The 22,324-nt window shown below is 46.3% G+C and overlaps 1 protein-coding gene across 1 annotated transcript in view; it reads left to right on the top strand.

The window, feature by feature from the left end:
• The window catches only part of LOC125760309 (ATP-binding cassette sub-family C member 2-like), a 41,724-nt gene that overhangs the window by 1,822 nt on the left and 17,578 nt on the right, over window positions 1-22,324 (top strand). Inside the window, exons 2-3 of the mRNA XM_049420190.1 lie at window positions 15,420-15,576; window positions 20,213-20,470. Of these exons, the coding sequence (XP_049276147.1) occupies window positions 15,420-15,576; window positions 20,213-20,470 (415 nt within the window). The remainder of the gene's footprint in view (window positions 1-15,419; window positions 15,577-20,212; window positions 20,471-22,324) is intronic.

Here is a 22,324-nt window from a genome sequence, read left to right as displayed (position 1 = left end):
AACGAACATTCAGACACCTTCCACTCTGCCCTATGTAGGATCTACCGCACGACAACGGGATCAGATACACGATTCCCACCTCGCAGTCAACAAATTTGGACGTGTGTTTAGTACCACATTCGCTGTTGGTTTCTTTCGACCCACTCGGCTGCGCGCACTTGTTCACGCGGGCACACATGCCAGACAACTTATTTCGGGAGGAAAAGACGACGTCCACACCGTAGCGCTTAGCGACGTTTTTTAGGCCATGTGAAAACTTGTGTGCGTAGGGTAAAACAGCGCACCTTTTTCGCTTACGGCTGCTTTCAGTAGAAAGAACATGCGTACACGGCCTCCGCCATAGTTTCGACGAACAGGTGGCTAGATTAAGGAGAGCAGGATTCCCGGACGTCGTAATCGCAAAGGCGTGCGAAAAATTGATGAGGGCCAAGAAGTCAGCGCAGCAAGAGACTGCAAAAACTGAAAGCAGCCGTAAGCGTTTTCAGAGTTCACTGATGAAATCGTGCCGGCACAAGCTTGAAGCGAGCTTGTGGGCCCAGGCTAAACGTTCAATTGATTCTGGCTATCCCCTGCGCCTGTTAACCGCCGTCGCCGAAAATATCAGAAAAAAAGGAAAAGCGAACACCAGTAATCAGACCGCCGCCACTAAAGCAACCAAGGTTGCGGTGGTGCCCTACATGCACGCCATATCGCATAATTTGCGCAGGATAGCGAGAAAGTCCGGTGCGGACGTAGTTTTTTCCGCTCCCGAACGTCTGCAAAGGATAAGCAAAAAGGTTAATGCGGACAGCAAAGAAAAGCGCGAATGCACAATCAAGCACCGCGAAAAGTTTGTAAATTGCAGCGAAAGAGTAGTGTATTCTATTCCTCTCACGTGTGAACGCGTCTATATTGGCCAAACCGGAAGGTGTGTAAACCAGAGACTCAGAGAACACCCGTATAATGTCAACAAAGCTGTGTCTGGCCACTTGGGCATTCACTGCCAAAGGTGTGGTTGCGTTCCAGAGTTTGAGAGCACTCGTATTCTATATAGGGCTCGAGACAAAACAACCCGGGAAATAATCGAGGCATTTGAAATTGAAAAAGCGAAAGAAAAATGCGTGAGTGCGCCTTCTTTAGGTTTGTCCGATAAAGAAAAGAGGTATCTTGAATTGTCACTTTGAAGAAGGTGGGTGCAGATGTGATCAGTGATGACGTGCACGCGGTCAATGCTGTACTATTACATGTTTTTTCTTGGTTTTATCGATCGCCTGTTGCTGTATAAAAAGGACACGTGTGATCAGAAATAAAACCATTAGTTGAAAGTTAGCGCTGTGTGTGTGTGTGTGTCCTTCTTTTGTCCTTGTGGGTGTGCGCTACGCCAAACAGGCCCTGGCTCGATCATTTACGCACCGCCCCGTCTGCCCTATGTAGGACTTGCCGCACGTCAGGGGGATTTCGTACACGACTCCTGTAGAGCACTTTGCGTACGGCTTTGCATGGTTTTTACCACAGCCGAGTCTTCTTTTAGGTTCTCTAGAGGTACGGGGGCAGAGCCGCGCCAGCTTGAAGGGCGCCGAAAAAACAAGGGGGACGCCATACCTCCCTGCTACCTTCCTTAGGTTGTGGCTGACCTTATGTATATAAGGCACCACTTCAGGTCTTACGGTAAGAGTGGTCGTCCTCGTTCTTGCCTCCCTCCTCGAACCTTTCACCTTCTGCAGGAGAGTTTCCACCACTGGCGTCACCATCGAGTCAGGGACCCCAGCCGTCTTGAGACGGGAAATCTGATTGTCAAATGCATCCTGCATTTTGTGAACGCACGACTTCCTGAGAGCCGACTCTAAACAGAGCATAGCAACTCCCCTTTTCACAATCTTTGACTGGGAAGAATTATATGGCACCAAACCCTTCTGTGCCCGTGGAAAATACTGCCAGCAGGCATGACCATTGCCAAAAGAAATACTTAGGTCCAAAAAACGCAGGGTATTCTCAAGTGGAAGCTCATGAGTAAAGGAAAGACCTTTGCCAAGGCGTTTAAACATATCCAGAATGACATCACAGGTGGTTAAAGTTCCTTGCTCGTTAAAAACAATTAAAAAATCGTCCATATATCTAAAAACGGTTAAAATGTTTAAAAACGCATTGCTTTTAAAAGCTTCCTCGAGCGCCTTGTCAATGTAACCTAGAAATATATTACACAGTAGCGGCGCAATACACGACCCGATGCAGATGCCACGCTTCTGTAAAAAAAGCTGTTCGTCAAAGCTGATAAAAGTGCTATTAAGATAAGTCTCTAATGGCTCGTTCACACTGAGCATTCCGGCGACCGGAGAGCCGCAGAATCCGGTTCGGCGGTGGCGAGATTCGCCGAAGCGGCCCTCTCCGCGCCGATCGCTCCCGGACCGATTTTTGCGGCAACCGCCGCCGGATCCCCTCGCCGCGGAACTTGAAAAAATGGCGGCCAAGTCCGACATGCTCGTTACGTCGCAGTCGAAAAACATCCACATAGCTGAAATGCTAATCGAAACGGTGCGGAACTACCTCGTCCTTTACGACAAACGCCACCCGAAGCACAAGGACAGTTTACTGAAGGACGACTTGTGGAATAAAATTAGCAACGAGCATGGATTGACTGGTATGTACGAGTTCTGCTGTCTATGTTGCTTTGTTTCTGATATAGCGAGCACTACATTGAGTATTGTGATGTAGCTGCCTTGCACGCCCTGGTCGCAAAGAACGTTGAAACGAGCATGGTCGTTTATAGAAGCGCTGAAGACCCGCAAAATTGCATGGCGTAGTTGCGAGCCGTGACAACATCCGGGCAACTGCGAATCCATCCCGCGCTCACCCGTGGTTGATGGTTTACTCGACAGATGGCGCAATATGGCTATCCGGCGGCACGGTGCGCGTGCAGTGCGGACGACACTGTGTTTCGGCGGCAGGAGCATTCCGGTCGCTGTGTACGGCGGATTTCCCAGTGTGAACGAGCCTTAAAAGCGTTAAAAAATGTCCCACCGAGATACCAGCTGCGTTCTGGAAAGGAATCGAGCCATTTTCTTCAACGCACATCCTAACCACCCTAAACAGGTCCGTAATAACAAGACTCTTCAAGCTGGCGCGGCTCTGCGCCCGTACCTCCAGAGAACCTAAAAGAAGACTCGGCTGTGGTAAAAACCATGCAAAGCCGTACGCAAAGTGATCTACATGAGTCGTGTACGAAATCCCCCTGACGTGCGGCAAGTCCTACATAGGGCAGACGGGGCGGTGCGTAAATGATCGAGCCAGGGAACACGAGCAAAAGGTAAAAAAAGAAGACGCTTTGGCGCACCTGCCTGTGCACTGTAAAGACTGCGCGTGTGAACCACGCTTTCAGGAGATAAAGATTCTGGGCAGAAGCCAAGACCAAACAGCTCGGGAGCTATTAGAAGCTTATTTTATAAGAAATAAAAGTGATGATTGTGTCAGTCAGGCACGTAGGCAAGGGGGGGGCGGCCCCCCCCCCCCGAAATTCGTCCAGCCTTCTATATTCCCGGGCAACTTTTGTTTTATTTTTGCCATGGAAATACTTTCTTTCGAACAATTAGACCTTGCCCCCCCCCCCTGAAAAAAAATCCTGGCTACGTGCCTGGTGTCAGTGACACCTCTATCAAGTTATTTCATTCAGAACTGTCTTTCATCGATAAGTGGCTGCCTCACTAAACTGATGAGCGGACGTAACTGTATCTGCACATGTCATAAATGTCTATATATTGCTACGGCTTTCAGTGAATAAAATGAGTTGAAAGTTTACCGCCCGTGTCGTCGTATCTTGTGCGGTCAAAATGTCTAACAGTAAGCACCAACTAGGCCAAACGCAAGTTCTCCTGGAACGTTTGAGCTACTGCAGGTAAAACTAGATTTTATATGATGGACGTAATCACTTCCGATGCTTTTAACTATAACGTCATCTTGAAGGTGTTTACAAGTCTTACATCTCGGACGAGAACAAGGTGTTATGTGGGCAGTAGAATGAGGGTTTACTTTTGCATGCACTAACATGTCCTTAAAATTCCTATTTCGGGGACACACGACCTTTGGTACTTCGGGAAATGCTTTTCTAAGGCGCTCGTTGCTTGTCAGTATTGGGTAATACTTACGGAGGATATTATTTATGTTTGGTAGCGCACTTGAGTATTTGGTTATAAATGCTGGCGGTTGGTTAGGCTGTGCTATGGGGGCCCTTTGACCTAGTGATGATTTCCTATCTAGTTGACATGCTTCGTTGTAGACCTTGTTTAGAGCATCTTGCGGGTAGTTTCTTTTAACTAATGTTTCCTTTAGGCCGCTTAAGTGCTGTACGCAGTCACCGTCGTCGCTACAGATCCTTCTTATACGCCTCGCCTGTCCTAAAAATATCCCTTGTTTGCAGTGTCGCGGGTGATGACTAGTGTACGTAATCTAGGTATTGCTGGCTGTCTCTCGGTTTTCTGTAAAGCGTCGTCTTCAATTTTCCTGCTTCAATAGATACCGTCGTGTCTAGAAGGTTAATTTCACTGGGAGAATGGTGCATGGTGAATTTAATACTAGAGTGAAATTTGTTACAGTGGTCAATAAAGGCGTTTAGTGCACTTAAGCCATGTTCCCATATGATAAATATGTCGTCTATGTAACGGAGATAGGTGGAAGGCTTCACTGGACATGATTACAACAGCGCTGATTGTAACTGTCCCGCAAAAATGTTGGCGTATGTTGGTGCAACAGGGGTTCCCATACTATTGCCGAAAGTTTGCCGGTAGTAGGATGAATCAAATTCAAAATAATTTAGCGTGAGGACTAATTTCAGCAACGATAGGTAAACTTCAGCATTATGTGTTTGCTTGCTTTCTATGAGTGATATTGAGACCGCTTCAATCCCTTCAGTGATAGGTATATCACTGAAGGGATTGAAGAATGACCTTCAGTGATAGGTATATCACTGAAGGTCATTAAGCTCTTAATAAACTTGGCCTTCAATCTTAAGCTCATTAATAAACTTGGCCTTCATTCAGCACCCGGGTGTGACAATATTGGTGCGAAGTTTTTGAAAAACACTTCGGCTTATGCTGCGTTAATCCTGTGTATACTTTTTCAGCAATCATTTGATCATTCCGTGCTTCCAAAAGTGTGGAAATTGGGAAGGTTATTCCAATTCACAAGTCTGGTAGCAAGACACCTCCTCTTAACTATCGCCCCATATCTTTAACCAGCACATGTTGTAAAATCTTTGAGCACATTACATTCACCAACCTTGTCAGTTTCCTTCAATCAAACTCTTTCTTCCCTTCAGCACAGCATGGTTTTAGAAAACATTATTCATGTGAAACTCAGCTCATATCCTTCACTCGTGCTCTACATTAAGTTCTAGACCGATCATCACTCATCGATTGCATATTTTTAGATTTTTGTAAGGCATTTGACAAGGTATGTCATAAATTACTACTGCTTAAACTAAACAAGCTTAATATTGATAACACTGAAATGGATTGAGTGTTTTCTTCTAAACCGCTCACAATTTGTTTCCTTTAAGGGCTCTGACTCTGCATTTACAGATGTGCATTCAGGCGTTCCTCGAGGCTCAGTCATTGGGCCTTTATTATTTCTAATCTATATTAATGATCTTCCTTCCGTTGTAAACTTTAACATTCTTCTATTCGCGGACGACCGTGTCATTTTCAGAGATATAACGAATACTAATGATTCTTCCTCACTCCAATCTGATCTTGGTGCAGTTGCTAATTGGTGTAACGAATGGTTAATGCAGCTAAATATTAATAAATGTAAAATCATGTGCGTTTCTAGAAAATTTTCCTGTCCACCACCATACTACATTCAGAACACTCATTTAGAATCACTCACTTCATATAAATACCTCGGCGTGTACATTACAGCAAACCTGAACTGGTCTACTCATATCGAGCACTTAATTAACAAAGGCAATCGCATGTTAGGCTACCTTCGTCGAAATTTTTATCATGTTCCTCCTTCCTTGAAACTCCTCCTTTATAAAATACTAATTCGATCTAAACTGGAATATGCTACACCGGTCTGGGATCCCACCCAAGCAAACCTAATTTATGCTCTAAAAATGGTTCAGAATAACTCCGCACGTTTCATTCACTCTAATTACAGCCGCACCGCCACTATAACTTCCATGAAATCAAAAATTTCCCTCCAATCATTATCATCGCGCAGGAGAGTGTCACGGATTGCCTTGTTTCATAAGACGTATCATCATCCTGCACTAAGCGATCGCCTCATCCCTGAGCCATCTTATGTATCGCATCGCACAGATCATCGTCACAAATTCGGACTCGCTTCATGTCATTCGGACTCGCTTCATACTGTGCACTCTTATCATTCATTTCTACCACGAACCTCTCGCGATTGGGATGGCCTTCCCGCGGACGTTGTGAACATTAATCATCATGAACAGTACCGTAATTCCGTAGCTAACATTGTGTACTCAGGCTCTTTCTAAACTCACTGTAAGTTCACATTTTGCTCTTGTTTCATGTGCGTTTTCTTGTACTTTTTTGTTTTATTGTTCTTTGGTTCCTTTCTTTCTTGTTTTTTCGTGTGTGTCAAAGCATTGTTACCACTCCCCCTCTGTAATGCCTCTGGCCCTGACGGGTACAATAAAATGAAATGAAATGAATGAAATATTCGTATACAAGGAGCAGACATCTAACGTTTCGACAAGTCCACTTGTCGAAACGTCGGCTCGAGCACGCGCCCCTTGTTTACGGATTTTTTCATCTGGTATCTGTCATTCTCATTACGTGACCTTGACAGGTCTAGTTAATGCGAAGCATTTCTTAGCGAATCTCAGGCACTTTGGCCGTTTCTATCTATCTATCTATCTATCTATCTATCTATCTATCTATCTATCTATCTATCTATCTATCTATCTATCTATCTATCTATCTATCTATCTATCTATCTAAAAAGGGGTGGCCTTCACGTGTTTGCGTGCCGCTCTAACTCGCTCGTTTCACCACGCAGTAGCAGAAAATTTTTTAGAGCAGATAAAAAGATTGAAAGTGGCAGGTTACCCTAACTCGGTCCTTAGAATGACAGCAACAAAGCTATTGAAATGGATAAAGTTCCAAAACAAGAAACATGAAAAAGACGGGGATGATAGCAGGAATAAGAAGCATTTAGCACTTATTCCGTATGTGCACAAAATGTCTCACGGCATAAAGAAAATAGGAAGGCGGTTTGGAGTGAACGTCGTGTTCTCAGCGCCCTTAAAGACGAGTAGCATATGCGCAGTGGTGCAAAGAAGGTGTGACGCAAGGGAGCCAAAGGGAAAGGAGGGTGTGGAATTAGTCATGTAGATGATATTCTTCTGTGTTCGTGTGTGTGCGCTGTGTTAAGATGAAGATTTACGAACTTGCCCAAATATCCACTTTACTATCTATCTATCTATCTATCTATCTATCTATCTATCTATCTATCTATCTATCTATCTATCTATCTATCTATCTATCTATCTATCTATCTATCTATCTATCTATCTATCTATCTATCTATCTATCTATCTATCTATCTATCTATCTATCTATCTATCTGGCCGCCTGCGTCTCCGCGCTCTCCTGGTCGCCTCCATGACTTGTAAAATAACGAATTTTGCAGAGCAGGGGATCAGTGTATGAGTTACACGGTTCACTGGTCATGACATGAATAACGCAAACCGCTTGTCCCGTACGTCATGAAACACTTTCCACCAGGCACATGTGCCACATACCTGCATACCACAGTTCATGTAATGTGGGTATGTGCCACAGGTGATTATCTATTTATTTATTTGATTTGCATACATACAAGCACAAGGACACAGAGAAAAGAGGGAGAGAGCGGGCTGGCAACTGCCACCAGAAGGGGCACAACGCCTGCCTGCTCTTTCGGGAGGAGGGAAGAGACAGAGGAAAGGAAGTTAGGAGGAGAAAAAGAGGAAAGGAGATAGGAAAGTAAAGAAAAAATTGACGAAGACTTGGACAAAAATAGGTAAACACACACACACGCACACGCACACGCACACGCACGCACACACACACACACACACACACACACACACACGCACACACACACACACACACACACACACACACACACACACACACACACACACACACACACAAAGAAACGCTTATAAACGGGTGGACAGATCTGTTTGGTCCACAGTATCAATTAACACAGCAACTGCGAACATAAACATTGAAACGGCAGGCAAGTGAGGGAGCTGAAGCCAGAACTCTCCTGGAATACGCTCGACTGCCGTTCACTCGTCCACGTGATCCGCCAGAATGACGCAGTGTTCTCTCATTTTCTTATGAGGCTGGGCGATGGCCTCATGCTGACCGAGTATGACGTCAGGTTGATTGACAGCCGCTTTGTGACACGCGAAGAAGCCGCCGCTGATTGCCCTCACGGCATACGGCTATGCTACAGCAATGCGGACGTCCACCGCTATAGCGCACGTTGCCTCTACGCTCAAGGTGGCCAAGGGAAACGCAGCCTACATGGGAGGCCTGCCGGCCTCAATTTGCATGAGCATCGGCAATCCGTACATGATCACGGCCAACATCGATGTAAGCGAAGGCCTCGTTAATGGAAACATGGGCACCTTGTGGTACATTTAGCATGACGAACACGGACATCACGTGCGACTGTGGCTTGAATTTCCAACGTCCACGGTAGGCATTGTCGTCCCAGCCAGGACGCAGCACACCATTACCGCACACTTCTCAATAGAATTGAAATTGGTGCCCATGGTAATGCGAACCACCACAGCCACGATATATGCCAGAAAAATACATCGTGTATTAAGAGAACACACTTTCCCCTTGCGCAAGCAAAAGCCATAACTATATGTAAGTCACAAAAGGCCACATACGCCCAGGAGGTCTAAGCATACGATGAGCGCCAACCGCTCAAGCTGGTCTGCGTAGCAACTTTGCAGGGCTACCAGTATCGACTGCCTATACCTCACTAACGCAAAAGGTGACTTCAGGCTCTGACATGTTGCCGGCTCTATCGACGGCGACATGACCCGGCTAGCTAACAGACCTCTAGACATAGTCCTGGCACAGGCTACCATCTTCATTCGATGCCACAACCACAAGAATCACCTCACGCTCACCGCTCCCAACGTAGTCTGTGCACGCGCACGTGCACGACGTCGAAAAAGACGCTCTGCTCACTGAAATTGGCGTGTTAGCACTTTCTGAAACATGGAGCAATGAGCCCACTGCGCCGTCCGCAGGAAGCGGCTTCATTGCAGGTGAGGAGGCGTGGGCACATATGAGAACACGGCGATGGGCAACATCAACGCAGGCCGCATACCACTTCGCCGGCCGCCAGGCACAGAACACACACACGCAAGCAGCGGAATTGGCGAGGTCTGCATTGCGCACATTAGTGACAATAACAAATATATTCCGCTCGGCGCCATCTACCTGAGAACTCTCAAGAACGCTTTGCACACATTCATACGGGTTTGTCTATAGTACATGCGTTCTCCATCATAACGGACAAGTATAAGCACTGCATATCAGCTTCCCCGTCTGATGTTAATAATACCCATGTTGCTGTTGGAATAGTTAGGTAAATGTAAATATCTGGTTATATAACACATGTGCGGCTCTTCAACAAGTGTTTGCGCATACTATTTGGACATATCTTTAGCGTCCTTTTGTAACGTTTCTCTCAATGTAAACAAATACGCCACAGTCACATTCCCGCCGCATGCTTACCTTAACATCCATTCCCACGGTACGTGGGATCTGCCGAATTCTTTTCCTGTTTTCCTGTTGATTTGTACTAAGAAATCGGCTACCCCTGTTTGCTCTCTGATCCTCCCGCTGTCTTGCTATTCTTCCTGTCTTTTAGGGCGTCGCCTATCATTTTCCGCTCTATTGCGCGCTGGGCAATCTTTAGTTTATTTTCGAGCTTCTTTGCTAATCTGCCAATTTCTGACTCATATGTTAAAACTGGCAAAATGCAATGGTAGTACTGCTTCCGCTTTAGTGACAGTGGTACGTTATCGGTCAGGACTTGCGAGTGTCCACCAGCCCGTCTTTGTTCTTTGGTGGATTTCCTTTGTAGACTTTGCAGGCCTAGGTAGACATACTCTTCGACTGAGTCGAGCGGTCTATCACGAATTCTCGATCTTTGCGAGCATTATCCTCATCTTGCGCTTATCTTCAACGCTACTTTGAGATTTGCTCTGTTTATTTTTCAATCATTTTTTGTAACTTGTCATCGTCAATGCTGAAGAGTCGGATGTAGTCTGCTGACCATGTATTCCTGAGATATTCTCCGTTAATATTCATTCCTGTTTCTTTCCAATAGAGTCGCTTGAATACTTCTTTTAGGCAGGCAGCGAATGAAAGTGGAGAGACTGTACCTCCCTGACCAATCGCTTTCTCTATGGCGATTTTGCTCATTTTCATGAGGACTGCAAGAATAGATGTGGAATCTCAAGATATATTGGCTATAGTATGCGCACATGTTTTAAGTACTCCTTGTCGGCAAAAAACGTTTAGAACATTTGGTATATCCAGCGGCCCAAATGATTTTGATAATCTATGAATGCCATTTATAAGGAGAAATTTCAGAAATATTTGATTAAATCACATGAAGGCTATCAAGGATAGAGTACCCTATTCTGTAGACAATTTGTTGTATAGGTTGATTAAATTCAAGTGTGACTCGTACCCTGTTCCACATTATCTTTGTGAATATTTTGCAAAATGCTCAGATAAGGCTCATCTGTTCTTTGACGTCCCCCTTTCGTGTGTTAGTAAAATATTTGCGTTTTTCCGACTCTATGGTGTATTCGAAATTTTAAGATATAATGTGTATAGGGAAGCAAGCTTCTTACATATTGTCCGCGATGTGTTACGGAGTCGCCCTCTATCGGACGCGCCTCGATTGCGTGCTAGGTAGGATACCGCCGGCGCGCTCCCCATAGGTTTTGCTGTCGGCGCTCTACAAAAACACCTCGCAGAAGCCCTCCAGGGCATTTCTGTAAGTACTTTCAAAAGGAACTGCGTTCTTTGCTGTCAAAATAATAATTTTCGACCAACGAAAGCACAAGATAGTTTACAGCCACTGTCTCTTTGCAGAAAACCGAGCACCCGCTTCATGCGATCACCGCGTTGGAGACCCCTGAACCGGCCTCTTGCGTGAATGTATAGTCAATCGCTGAGTGCAAACTATGTGAAATATCTTGTTAGAGCAGACTGCCTGTATAACCAAACGGAGCATAACAAAAACAAGCCTCAAGCCAGCGATTGCACTGGTTCGCGACGACTGACTAGTGCCTCTGCATGCATGAGCGTGTGCATGTATGTTCTTATGATGGTTTCACTTTTGCTACGAGCGCGTTTTGGCACCGCGCTGTGAAATTTCGGCCTCAAAATATGAGAATTTGTGAGTACACAAACAACTAGTGTTGCGCGGACGCTATCAGAGCAGTTCAAAAACAATTTCGTTACAACTACGGCTTCGGTGCGCATGGCAACTTCGTGATGTGCCGTCCCGACGATTCAGTGTTTATTTTCGGTCTAAATTCGTGTACGTTTCAATGTAATTTGACAAGTTGTCTCGCACTGTGTATTGATCGGTCTTCTCAGCGGGCAAATGCCGCTGCTTCTGATTCTTTATTCAGTGCATTCGTTTCGTTTGGTGCTCACACAAAACGTGAGCAAATGCGACGCCTTTTTTAACGCTCCTTACTTATCGATCCCATTGCATTCCAGTGAACTTGCCGCTCTCTGTCATCAACAAATTCATAGACCATAGCTTCACCACTTCGAGATTGCTGGTGGAAGGAGAAGCAGTCTGCGAGACCGAGCATGTAGTAGCATGCAACGCCAAGGAAAAGAAAATACAGTAACGTTTGCCGGACTTGTTCTGCAAACATCGGCTGTGAACTAGGACCCACATGAACTTGAAATAGCGGTGAATAAAATAGAAGGTATTCCAGCAACCAGCAGCCGCAAAACAGGATAGTAAATATTTGACAAGTACCCCAGCAATTTTTGCAGCAGTGTTGTGTGTAACGCCAACAGGGCGGCATCTTTCCCACGTAAATAAATGAGGCTCCAAGAAAATACACGGGGTTAGAGAGGCCCTACGTGAGTTTGAGAGTGGCACAAAAAAGTTTGGGCTTCTTAGCACATTTTGTTTGCGTCAGGGGAACGCAAGCTCGGCTGAAAAAATGTTATTGCCAACATAAATGCAGCACACAGCCGCAGCATTTGACTCTCGCTAGTCCACCAGAAACGTCGCGTAGCTTATGAAGGGGAAAGCCTTAGAAGCCTCTTCAAACGGGAAGATTGACCGTCGGCGGCGTCAAGACGAGTGACGCAAAAAATAATTGTCACGTGGTGACGTTACCATATGACGTCATCATGACGTCACAGATCTCCTGAATTTGTAACTTCGTTATGAAATCACCATGACGTGACATAACGTGATGTCACATGATGACGTATTCACACGTCATGGTCGCTTTGCATAGCCTCCGTGATCGGTCACGGAGGCCGTGCAAAAACGCGTTAGGTGCAGAACGCTTTTGAAGGGGTGCGCGGGAGAATCAATACAACTACTGACAAGCGAAAGATGGCTTTCGCCTTCTAGTCATCTTTGGCGAATGCATGAGGGACCGTGTGAGTTTTGTAATTCAACGTATCTAAACAATGACTTGCGCATCTGCAGCCGATTTTGTGGACGCTGTGCACGGGGCCGACGATCAAGAGGTCGCATTGGAGGGTTCTGAGATGGCATCGCACGTGGTAAAAGGTAGCGCTTTTACCATCCTGAGGCAGATAACCATCATTTGCCGGCGGGAAGCGCGTGCGAGCCATCGTCTCAGTGTGCGCTGTCTGCTACTCACCGAACATCGCAGACCCGAGCAGTAACGAAAGAGTTCGTCGCGGAAGTGCTTGTTGCACATAAGACTCGTAGCCGATGGCTACTTGCCAGTTCTCAGCTTTACAACCAAGGCTTCACGCAGTTTCTTGTGTCGCGGTTACCAGTGCAGGCAGACACTGGGCTCCGTTGCGCAAGCGCGGCACTGCGGCACCGAGCGGTAGAGCCCCATGTTCGTCGCCTTCGGAGGCAGCCACTCTATTACAATGGTTTCAATTGAGTAGAAAATGAGAGAAAACTTCTGAATTTGAACAGACCGCAGCGCATGTGGGACTTCAAACTTGTTTTCGAAGCACGCGGCAGTGCTCCACAAGCAGCCGACGCGGCCGCTGGGACAACGTGATCCTGCCAAGCACGTCACGCCGACGGTGGCGCCGGCGTTTCCAGTGGTGGGTCCATTACCAAGTTTTTCTGGGATAGTCTCCACCGGCGTTTCCAAGACGTCTTGGAAACTACATATAGTCTCCAAGACGTTTCGGCTCCCATACTGGGCCTTGTTCTCTATCAAATTTTGCACAAGGCCCCCGTACGGGACTCGACACGTCTTTTGTATTAAAGTTTTTTGTTTGTTTATTTTTTATTTGTATGGCATCTTCATTTTACCTTTTTCCATGAGCATTCCCGAGCAGACGTGTTTTCGTCGAACTCTTGATTTCATAAAGCCATTTGTATGAATTGTTACCGCGGTGATACAATTGGTTTCGCATGCCTGTCTGAGATTTAAATTTTTCATGGGCTCTGCGTACTTATTAGAAGAAGCATGTCAATGGGCATAACATTTCTTTGGTGCTCCTTGAAAACTATCCGAAATAAAACCTTATGAACCTAACAATACCTTGGTTTGGGCGAGTTGGTCCATCATTAGTGAAAACTTGAAAGCGCGAACGACGAAGACGAAAAACATACAACAGGAGCGCAAGTCCTGTTGTATGTGTTTCGTCTTCGTCGTTCGCGCTTTCAAGTTTTCACTTATGAATGTGTTATGTAGTGCGATTAGTCGCGTCAGTGCATGTAATGTTGCGTGGCAGAAGCATATAATGGGACAAGGCGTCACACCATGTGGATTGCGAAATAGGTGGGTGGTTGAAAGTCCCTCCCATAACAAATAGTCATCATCATCAAATAAGCACCAAATCGTCATCATCATCAGTATCAGCATCAAGAAAATGTGGTGCTACGCAGGTGCAGGTATTGCCTTACGGAGGCGTAGTGGGTGTCTCGATGATCCGCCAAATTACGAATTCTGGCGTAGTTGGCACTTCGCAGCTGTACACGCAGTAGGCATGCATTCTAGCAGAGTTTAAAAAGGGACAATGTAACGCGCGCAGACGTTCGTTTCCAGGCGGCACGGTTGCAGTGTCCACCGAAAAGCGAAGGCTCGCTAGCGAATGAGAAGGCCATGTCAACGGCGCCCGATTGCGCTATTACGTTCTGCTCTTGAAGGCGAAGTTCAAGCGTCCTCCAGGTTTTTACTTGATACATATAATAAAACTTAAAATGCATCTTGAAGCATATATTTACGTAACCTCCTCAATAGAAAAGTGATACCGCGTTGCATGCTTACGAATTACGAAAACGTTTAGTCGCCGACGTTAAAGACAGCTTGATACGGACAGAAAAATTTGTTTACGTGTTCACAGCATAAAGTGCAAGATATCTAGCAGGTAGAAAGAAGGTAGAGGTAGAAGGTAGATCCCAGAGCGTTTTCTCATAAATAGCTTTCACATTAATTCCAAAGCGCGGTTCCATATATAGTTACGCTGATGAATTGATTAAAGGGGTGGTGCCATCAAATTTCGAGGCTATAACAAGCCTGTTGTGGGTTTCCTCTGTATGCGAGGACATTCCACACGAAGGGTCGGACACAACAAACGTTTAGACTATATTTTAATTCACTTCCAAAGTGTACCTAAATGCTCATTCTCCCGATCGAAACCCATCGCCAGCGCGCCAACAGTGACGTAGATCTGTAGGATGGGCAACGAAAGTTGTAGTGACGTCACACCAAATCTGCTGTAGTAACGTGAGTGACCTCCGGACCTCCGCCACTTCCGCAACGTACGCACCGGCTGTAATGAACTAGAATACATTCTAGTTCACTGTAGTACCGGCAAAGCATCGGTTGCTACATCACTCCCCGAGTTTCGATCGTTTCCTGGCTATGTGCGTCACAGCCTTGTGTGGTCACGTGACCACACCTCCTACACTTCTACATCACTGCCCAACCTCGGCGCCCAGAAACCGAAACCGAAAGCTGTCCAAATCTAAAGGCGATATTAAGTTATTTAGCGAGAATACATGAATCTTGGTGCGTGCATCACTGGAGCTATAGGAAACGCTTACAGCGAAGAATGCGCAAGCCACAAATTTGGTGGCACCACCCCTTTAAGCGTCAACACATACCAGTTTAGGGGTAAAAACATCAGCTCTTCGCTATGGATAAGCTCAATTAAATGCACACACTAAGATACCTTTTCCAGGAGTCTCATCGCGGGCACCGAGAGCCTGTCAGCCGCGGTGCTTCTGTTCGTGGCCACCTGTGTCGGAGAGGCCGTGTTCACGTGCTACATGAACCACTTGTGCTCTGCATTCAGCGAGCGCTTTCAGGTGCTCATGCAAGGGGCCGTCTTCGCAAGGGTAACTTTGACCGTTCACTTCATACGTGTGCATAACGCAATGCAAGCTCACTGTCTCAAACTAGGGCATGAATACTACCTTATTGTAGTGGATCCACACAATGTACACCTTCACTTATATAGCGGTGAGCGTACTAGAACATATCATCAAATACTTTCAGATCACGGGAGTGTGTTGTGGAAAGGAGCGGTAATACACGCTTGTTATTTCAGCAAAAAAACAAACCGAATTAAGAACTTAGCATTGGGAAGCAAGCGCAACTAATTACATTGATACACGCTCATATAGCGACAAAGTGGAATTATACAATTGAAGGTGCATACAAAATAAAAAGAAAACTAAGCAATCACTACAGCACCATCGAAGTTAGAAGTGTCTTGGACGGCAGCAATGGTGAAAGGTGTCTCCAGTCAGCACTACGTTGGGAGCTGGTTAGCGGAGGCATGAAGTGCGCGCGATGACAGCTTGAGAGAAGAGGGGAGGCTGGATTTTATTCGTAAGTAACAACAAATTCGGCGCCTGGACGTGCTGGTATCACTCCTCCACGAAAACTCCCTGCGGAAGCCCTCCTAGACATATTTGTTAACACTTTCGAAACAAGGGAAACTTTTGCAGGCAAATCTTGGACGAAGAGGAGTGAATTGTTTACAGACGCTGCCTGTTTACAGAATGTGCGCAGTCGGCGCACACGGCACGCGGTCGCCGCGATAGATTACCTTCAAACCGGCTTCTAGCGGACAGTCGCTGAGGGCAAACTATGTGACATATATGCTCTCGACCTGTATAACTATATGGAGCATACCAGAATGAAGCGCCAAATCAGCGATCGCGTGACCGCATCAGAGGAGCACTTAAATAATATGATAATATCTGGGGTTTAACGTCCCAAAACGACGACATGATTGTGAGAGATGGCGTAGTGGAGGGCTCCGGAAATTTCGACGAACTGGGGTTCTTTAACGTGCACCTAAATCTAAGTACACGGGCCTGAAACATTTTCGCCTCCATCGAAAATGCAGCAGCCGCGGCCGGGATTCCATTAAATATACCTAAGTAACCGGCGTTACGTGAACGCTATCAAGGCAGCTGGAAAATAATTTCTTACAAATTTCAGGGACTTCGGCATATGCGGCGACTTCTGTGTACCATCAGGAAGGCTAATTTGCTATTCTAAATTCCTAGACGTTTCATTATCATTATTTGTCATGCGGCGTCACACTGTGTTTAATGGGTGTCCTCAGGGGCAGTTTCCCGCCACTTATTTTTCGTAATCCAGAACGCTCACAGGTTGGGTCTAAGGCAAGCATGATCTTTCTTTTCTTTTTTTTTTTTCAATAATATCTACCTCTCCCTTTATATTCTAGTGAACTTGCCAGTATCTGTAGCATCCAAACGTTCGTAGTCCAAAGCTGAAGACCGCCGACATCACGACTGCTGTTGAACGCGAAGCACTCTACGAGGCAATACATGTGGCATTTTGAAACGCGGAGGTGAACGAATACCGCATAGCAACGTTCGCAGGACTACTGCTCCAAATGACAGCAGTAGACAAGGACCGGCATGAGCTAGGAATCGCAGTAAAAGAGAGAATTAACTAAGAAATTAGTTCGTTGCTGCAGAGCGGGGCTGCAAATGAATTTTTAAGGAGCAACACTCTTTCGCAAGTTCTCCGGAAATATCCGCGGCAAAATTGTGCATATAATGCAAAAGGCGTAGGATCCTTGCGTCAAGAATACATACGACTTCGCAGCCAACGGGTGGGTTTGAGATGGACCAACCTCAACCCGATTGAATGAATGAACTCGATTTTGAAGTGATATGGAAGTGGGAAACATGTATGGGCCAGCTAGCCGGTGAAAAGCGTCATTAGCCGACCAACGTGCATGGACTAGCGTCCCAGTGAGCGTTTTATGCTATTCACCGAACATCACAGCCCCACGAAGTCTCCCTCGCGGAAATACTGGCTGCAGGTGCATGTTGTAGACGATGACTCTTCATCACTTCTAAGTTTCGCAAACCAAGCTTCACGCGGGGTCTGACTCTGTGTACACGTGTGAAAGCTGACACCTGGCTGCATTGTGTACGTCCTGCGGTGAAGCACCCAGCACTTGCCTACCATATAAGGCGCCTTCAAATATAGTGAATGCATATTTTAGTAGTTTCAAGTGCTGTCAAACGCACGCTGGAAGTGGGAAAGCTTCACCACTTAGTCAGAATTACAGCGCAGGTGGCATTCTAAAATTTCGTTCTCAACTCGCTTCGTAGCTCTCGAAGCAGACGACGTAGCCGCTGTGACCACGTGATCCTTCCTAGCATGTCACTCCGATGGTGGCCCCAGCTTTTCCATTGGTGCCACTCGAGCGCAATACAGTGCGATAGTATCCCCATAGGCGTGCGCAGGGTTCCCATTCAAGGGGGGGGGGGGCGAAGGTTAATCGCGGCACCTCCCCCTCTCTATTAGGTCAATGTATGGGGCAGACTTCTCTCCACCCTATTCTTAGGTGACCAGGGGGGGGGGGCGCAGCCTACACACCCTCCTCCCTCCCCCCCCCCCCCCCGTGCACACGCCTATGAGTATCCCGCTGACATTTTCGCATGAGCTTCGTCTTCTTCGTCTTCAGGTCGATGATGCTTACTTCATGCGCTCTAGAAGTGTTTGAGGGCTTTCTTAAGTGATGGCGGCGCGTGTGGTGCAAAGCTATATCTCACAAATATGATGAATAAAAAAAGTCTCCAGCCATATTTAGTCTTGAATTCTTTTTTTAACACGAAAGTGTTTTATGCCGGGGTCCACCAAGATTTTCATGACGTATTTCCGTCACGCAAATACGACAGCCAAATGAACGCCATCAAATGGCAAAGAAAAAGAACTATAACGAAAAGTTTCGTTAACAGGAGTCAAACCCATGAGCTCCCGGTCCCCGACGATGGCTGGCGGACGTTTAGCCCACTGAGCTATATCGCCAAACGCATAATGGAAGTTGCATGAACGCGCTTTTTATCTTTCACACCTTTTCTCTCTAAGTACTCTTGCATGGATGGATAGATCGATGTATGAGCGTCCCCTTTATAACGGGTTGGTGACATGTGTGCCACCAGGCTCAAAAAACAAAACAGAAAAAGGCGTCGTTGCTGCGACCGTCCCATTCGGCGCGTTTCCAATACAAGTGTAATTTCGTCTAACGCACCGCGAAATGGTGGCTTTGGCGCAAGCCTCGTTCATGGCATCCATCCATATCGGAAAATAGCTCTCCGACGTTCGCCTAGCTGTCACACCGAGTTCCCCGCTCGCCGTGTGAGAATTAACTGCCAGGTTAGAGGAAAGACACAACGCGCGTAGCGTTTCTCTTCACGTTTCACGACGCTTTGAAGGAGTACATATCGAGCAGGGGTGTAGGCAGAAATTTTTTTCGAGGGGGGGGGGGGGGAGCACCACCTTGATCTGAAGTGGGGGCTGCGTAGGCAGATGTGGTCGAGTGTCATTTTGTGCTTTGTGTGCCATGGCAAAAAAATACTTCGGGGGGGGGGGGGGCACGGGCCCGGTGTGGCCACCCCCCCTGGATACGCCACTGATATCGAATATCATTGTTGATTTGTGCTTGTTGATGCCATATTTGCGCGGGATTAACCGTACGCGGTGTCTACGTATATGTTAGGAACTTCAGCTACCGCAAGGGGTAAATAATGATCACGGGCGTTAGTCGTCGGCACGGAGACGTGCCACTATGAATCAACGTGAGTGCGTCCACATCAGGCGGTGCTACATCTGCCAAACAACAATAGACATTGTACAAGCTCTGACATACCAATGCACTAAAGCAATCAACTACTTCTGTGATGACACGTCTCACTTTCGTGTTATACCGATTCCTATGACAGAGGGATCAACCATCTTTTTTTTTAATTGACCCTACGTTTCGACACCCGGCTGGCTCCAAAGCTTTTTAGTGGTTGTCTCGCTCTCCACCGTTGTTCTTTTTCTTTTTGTCTTCTCTATTGGTTCCATAGACGGTGCGGAGTATTTTTATTCTTATAACCTTACCCAGTCAGACAGAGTTCTATCGAACATGTTTACCTTTAACTCACAAATATTGGACAAACAAATTAATCTGAAGGTACAAGGGTGATAAATAACGTACGCGATTAGTTAGCGATGAGCGAATGGCTATTCTGGCTGCAATGCATGTTAGTACTCTACATATACGCAGTGAGCGTACTTGTAAATGCGTTGGAACTCGACGAAGATAGCTGTATAGCTTTCAACAGTGGTGGAAGAGCGACGTTTACACGAATTCGACAGCAGCGCATCGAGTTTCCAAGCGTGTTTGCTAGAGTTAATGTGGTGCTCTCGAAACGTATCGCGTTAATTATCCGGTGAATTTAGCGTCACACGGTGTCGTTTGAGGGAAATGCTGGAAACGTGAGGCAAACGGAGTCCCATTTATGTAAACGTGCAGGGAATGCACTTTATACAAATAATACCTGTCTAACCAACGCCAATGCAAGCGTTAATTTTTGCGCGCTGTTTCCAATTTCTGCGCTCATAATTATCAGGAGCTGAATGCGCGAAAAAGTGTCGGCAAAGGCGCTTTTACCGTAGCAGGTTGATGAGTTTTTATTTATCGATGTTCTGCAGATGCTGCGACATTCGCCGTGTGCCCGCAAGGCGAATCCTCCGGGCTACGTGATGTCTGTCTTCGGCGTAGACTGCACGACGCTCTCTTTTGCCGTCACGCTGATCCCGATGCCAGCAGCTGGTCTCGTAGTCATGCCAGTCATATTCTACATGCTTGTCCGGCGCGTGGGCATCGAAGCCGCCATGGCTTGCGCCATCTGGCTTCTACTAACCACGGCCGCTCTCGGATTCTTCCTCGCAAGACTTCGTGCTGTTGAGGTACGCTCTTTGAACAACTGTCGCCTCTGTAGACGAGAAAACACCTGGAAAGTGCTTTCAATTTCACTCTTTCAGCAACTCGAGCGATCAGCATTGGTTCTCAACAGCGAAGCTGTTGAAGCTGGCCGTAATTTGTCTATAGGAAACGTAAATGATCACCATCATGAGCCGGCCCGCGCTCTCTGCATCCATGGTGGTGAAGCGCTAAAAGAAGCGGGGACTTACGAAGAACACAGGAACACGCTTCACCATCATGAATGTATACCAACACGCCCAACTGGCAGTTATTCTCTACATGCCCTTCTTCATCTTCGTCCCCATCAGCTTCGCTCCCAGAACAGGTGCGCCGATTTCGCCGGAGTGGCCCGTTATAACCGTGATGGGTGAGAGAAGGAGCACAGATGGGGAGAAAGAAAGAGACAGCAAAAAAAGCGAAAAAAGTCTTATCCAGCCGGGATTCGAACCCGCGTACCCTCGATTGATGGCGAGTGTCCTGACCACTCGGCTACCCAGGCACGCTAGCAGAGCGTAGCATAGCCTTGCATAGTACAGTGTAGCAAAGTGGTGGGAAATGGAAGTGACGTGAGGAGGAGGAGGAGGGAAAAGAGGAGCGGAGAGAGTAAAGCATTGCGTAGAAAGAATGAGAAAGTGATACGTAGAGAGAAAGAGAGAGAGCGATACAGAGAGGAAAGGACGGAAAAAAGAAGGAAGCAGGCGAGAAATAGAGAGACAAAGAAAGGGGCGAGAGAGGAAGAAAGCTAGGATAAGCAAGAAGGAGAAAGAAATAGAGAAATCAAGAAATAAAAATCTGCAGAAAAAATAAGACATAAAAAAGAGAGAAGAAAATGAACGAAATAGAGGAAGAAAGAAAGCTTGCAGTACTTAGGAAAACAGCAAAAGCCAGGACTACATAGGTGCCTATCAGCTCCGCTGTATTTTAAGCATTGCGCCTCCAGTGCAAGCTACGCTAACTTTTTTTATTTAGGTTACATAATTCAACTGGACGTCCAGATATGTTTCCATGGTGCTTAACATGGCAGCAGCAGTGTACTGCTGCTGCCATCTTATATTTCCTTGTTTTTTACTTGAGTTATTGCCTAATGTATTTCTTTATATTGCTGTTTGCCACGTTGGGGACGCAGACTTCGTCAAGGCTGAGCATTGAGTTGTATTTGCGTTCCCATACGACGGAGAAGAACAATGGATTGATTGATTGATTGATTGATTGATTGATTGATTGATTGATTGATTGATTGATTGATTGATTGATTGATTGATTGATTGATTGATTGATTGATTGATTGATTGATTGATTGATTGATTGATTGATTGATTGATTGAAAGCTGCTCAGCCAGGATAGCAGCCTAGCCACTAACAGCTTAGCCACCAAAGGCTGTACCGCTGGGTAAAGTCCCAGCGCTCATTTCAATTATATCGTATCATAACTTTACATTTAGTTGGTTCTACCGATGCTATTCAGAATCATTGCTCAGAAAACGACATTCTACACAAACAGAACGGTGGAGAAAGAAAAGAATTCAGGAGGTGCCATGACGTCACTTTCTGTGAAGCCTCGGTGAGGATGGTAGTCTGCCATATTGACTGGGCACATTCTGATATGTTGTTTGCGTCCGAACAGAGAAGTATAAGACATATATGTCTCTCCTGCACCAAAACCAGGTGGTGGTTTTTATTCACGTAGCTCTAGAGAAAACACGCCGTGGTGATCCTAAACCAATCGAACGGAACTCAACGCGCCCAACACCGCGATACCATTGGCGAAATCATCTCTCCCGACTATCCTACTTTTGCGCTGAAAGAAGTTATAATGAACATTGCAATTTACACCATAA

The sequence above is a fragment of the Rhipicephalus sanguineus genome, chromosome 10 (genome assembly GCF_013339695.2).
Source record: "Rhipicephalus sanguineus isolate Rsan-2018 chromosome 10, BIME_Rsan_1.4, whole genome shotgun sequence".
Taxonomy (NCBI): domain Eukaryota; kingdom Metazoa; phylum Arthropoda; class Arachnida; order Ixodida; family Ixodidae; genus Rhipicephalus; species Rhipicephalus sanguineus.
The sequence above is the reverse complement of the archived record's forward strand: the minus strand, read 5'-3'. Positions and strand labels throughout refer to the sequence as shown.